Source organism: Montipora foliosa, chromosome 9, assembly GCF_036669935.1.
Source record: "Montipora foliosa isolate CH-2021 chromosome 9, ASM3666993v2, whole genome shotgun sequence".
NCBI classification, from domain to species: Eukaryota; Metazoa; Cnidaria; class Anthozoa; order Scleractinia; family Acroporidae; genus Montipora; species Montipora foliosa.
Window position 1 is genome coordinate 2,943,679 of NC_090877.1, and position 2,500 is coordinate 2,946,178.

General features: G+C 35.1%; 1 protein-coding gene across 1 annotated transcript in view; it reads right to left on the bottom strand.

The window, feature by feature from the left end:
• Nucleotides 1-2,014, bottom strand: part of LOC137970596 (polycystin-1-like) — a 53,468-nt gene extending 51,454 nt beyond the window's left edge. The window contains exons 1-2 of the mRNA XM_068817118.1: nt 1,967-2,014; nt 1,843-1,867 (exon numbers count right to left, since the gene is read on the bottom strand). Of these exons, the coding sequence (XP_068673219.1) occupies nt 1,843-1,867; nt 1,967-2,014 (73 nt within the window). The remainder of the gene's footprint in view (nt 1-1,842; nt 1,868-1,966) is intronic.
• Nucleotides 2,015-2,500: the final 486 nt, after the last annotated feature.

Consider the following 2,500-nt stretch of genomic DNA (forward strand, 5'->3'; position numbering starts at 1 on the left):
GCCGTGATTGGTTAAAATAGTTACCATATTTTGCTTCACTCTCCTCATTTTAAGACCGTATTCGCTTTTCTATTTAGTGTATACGTGCGCCTTCTTAAATAGATCTGATTCCTCGGATTACAAACACACATTCATAAGCTTCCCTTGCACAAGACATCAGCAACTTAAAAATAATAAACTTAGATGAAAAAAAACTCATTAACATTTTTGCAGTGTGATGATTCTGGTTTTCCAGACGCCCACATCTCTTAAATTTATGACAGATCACAGCTGTTTGCAGCTCTATTGAAAGTTTGTTTGCAGTTTTCGTATGGCTAGAAGTTTCACTCATATCTCTAAAATTATAGGGGGCTTCGCCATCTGTGAATATTTAGTTAACTACTCAGGCTCTGAATAGTTTGGTGCTTTATTCATTAAAAATGCATATCAATTAACGAACAATTCTCTTTGTATATCACGCCTTTCAGTTCATACTTCACCCTCCTCGGCCCATTCAAGTTATGCATGATTTACTCGACGAAGGAGGATTCACAAAATTGGGTTTTCGCATGAAAAAAATCACGGCTAAATATTTCTTGTATCCTCGAAAAAATGTTATGTCCAGTGATTTTCTTTCTTGAATTTGTTCATAATTTAACTCAAACAAAGTGGTCCTTAACAAGAATTGGCTCAAGATTTGTTCAACTATTAATAAATCATTTACTGAGTTTTGAAATTTTCCCAGATCTAGAGTTTTCGTTTCACATGGGAAACAAATTAAATAAAAATAGCTAGCTGACCTCAAGTTAAATTAATTAAAATAAAACAAAACAAGGGAGGCGACCGCGTGTTTCAGTGGTTAGAGCATTGGGTTTGCATGCAGTTTCCCCGAGTTCAAATCCTGTTAACGTTCTACCTCTGGTTTACATTTATATCCGGTTATTGCGGATTCACTACTCTACCACGCCTTGTAAAAAGCTAACTGGTTGCCTCCTTCCAGTTGGGGTTCTTAACTCTTTTGCTACATGTTTCTGTTATGTTTGAATTGTTTCTTTCAGATTATTAAAAGTGGGGTGCTTGTGAACTAACTTGATTGCTAAGTGCACTTCCACAGTATAAACAAATCATTCAGGTTTTTTTGACAGAAATAAGTAAATAAGTAAGCAGACATCAAATGTGTGCAAGGAAACGGTAAAAACATCATTTTCCTTTTTAGTTTTGAAATTGGTGTTAAAACAGATAATTCCCCGGTTAGACGTTTGTGTACTAGAAGTAGCTCCAGAATTGGAATTGATAAATTTTGTCTTTAAGAAGATGGGGGAAAAGGAATATCCAAAGAAAAAACCCTCTTTACGAGAAAGAAAAAAGAACCGACAAAAGCCACATGCTAAGTTCAGCTTGGGAATGAGATTATTTCAGCCTGGCGAGTGCGTTTACTTATTTCCTTATACTTTAAGGATTTTACAGCATCCAAATAAAAGAAAGAAGTGACAATAGAAAATAATTAAACTATGAAAAAAATGCTCTAGAGAGGCCTCAAGACAGAAAGCAAGTCCCTTAAAGTGCATGGGGCTACCCATATACCACAAAGTAAAAAAGATAATAGTAAAATAAATGTAAGAAAGACTTTAAGTCATCAGTATCAGAATGGATATGTAAAATAGGACAAGATCTAATGATAAGGTCAGTGACTTAAAAATTTACTACTAGTATATTTTTAAAAAGTGCTAATGAAACTGATTCACTTTTCCTAACGAAGCTGGGTAAAGTATCGCAACTCCTCCACAAGCATGATTTCCTTTTCTTGACACATTTAACGTAATATTTCTTTACTGAAATGATTAGGACGCTAAGACCACTTACACTGTTGTACTTGTGAAGTGAGAACCTGCAAAAGGAAAAAATCAGTAAGTGGGACATTACTTATCCCCTGCATCAGCTTTGAGTCTTCATAAAGTAGAGTGAAATTATTAATGGTACATTATACCTGTAGCGGCAAAAATACAGCTGCGAGAACTATAATCGCGTATTTCATTTTTCCCTTACTGAAATCCCATAAGAAAAGTTAGGACACCCTTTTCCTTCTTGGATGAGCTTTTTTGATATCGATTCCCAGAAGTGCGATACCGAGCAACTTGATAACTTTAACTTTGTGAAACCAGGTGACACTCGCAATGAAATTAACTTTATTATAAATTATTCAATAAAAGCCGTAATTGAGAAGACACCAAACATTGAATAGATCAGCGTCATATGTTTCTTCCCTGACTGGAATATTTCTAGAAGTTGCCGTAATGTGCCAAGTAAGGAAACAATTGCAAGTTTTTTTTCGGCTTAACCTTACCGTAAGTGACTTTAGCTGGAAAATGAAACCAAATCTAGGTGTTCTTAGCTAGGGAAAAGCTAGCCAATTTTCCTTTTATATGTGGCTCGTGAGCTAAAATTGCGATTATAATTGTTTTTCTTTGCACCCGCTAAGAAGATCTTCTATTCAAACGCTTTGAAAATCTTGTTTGAGACT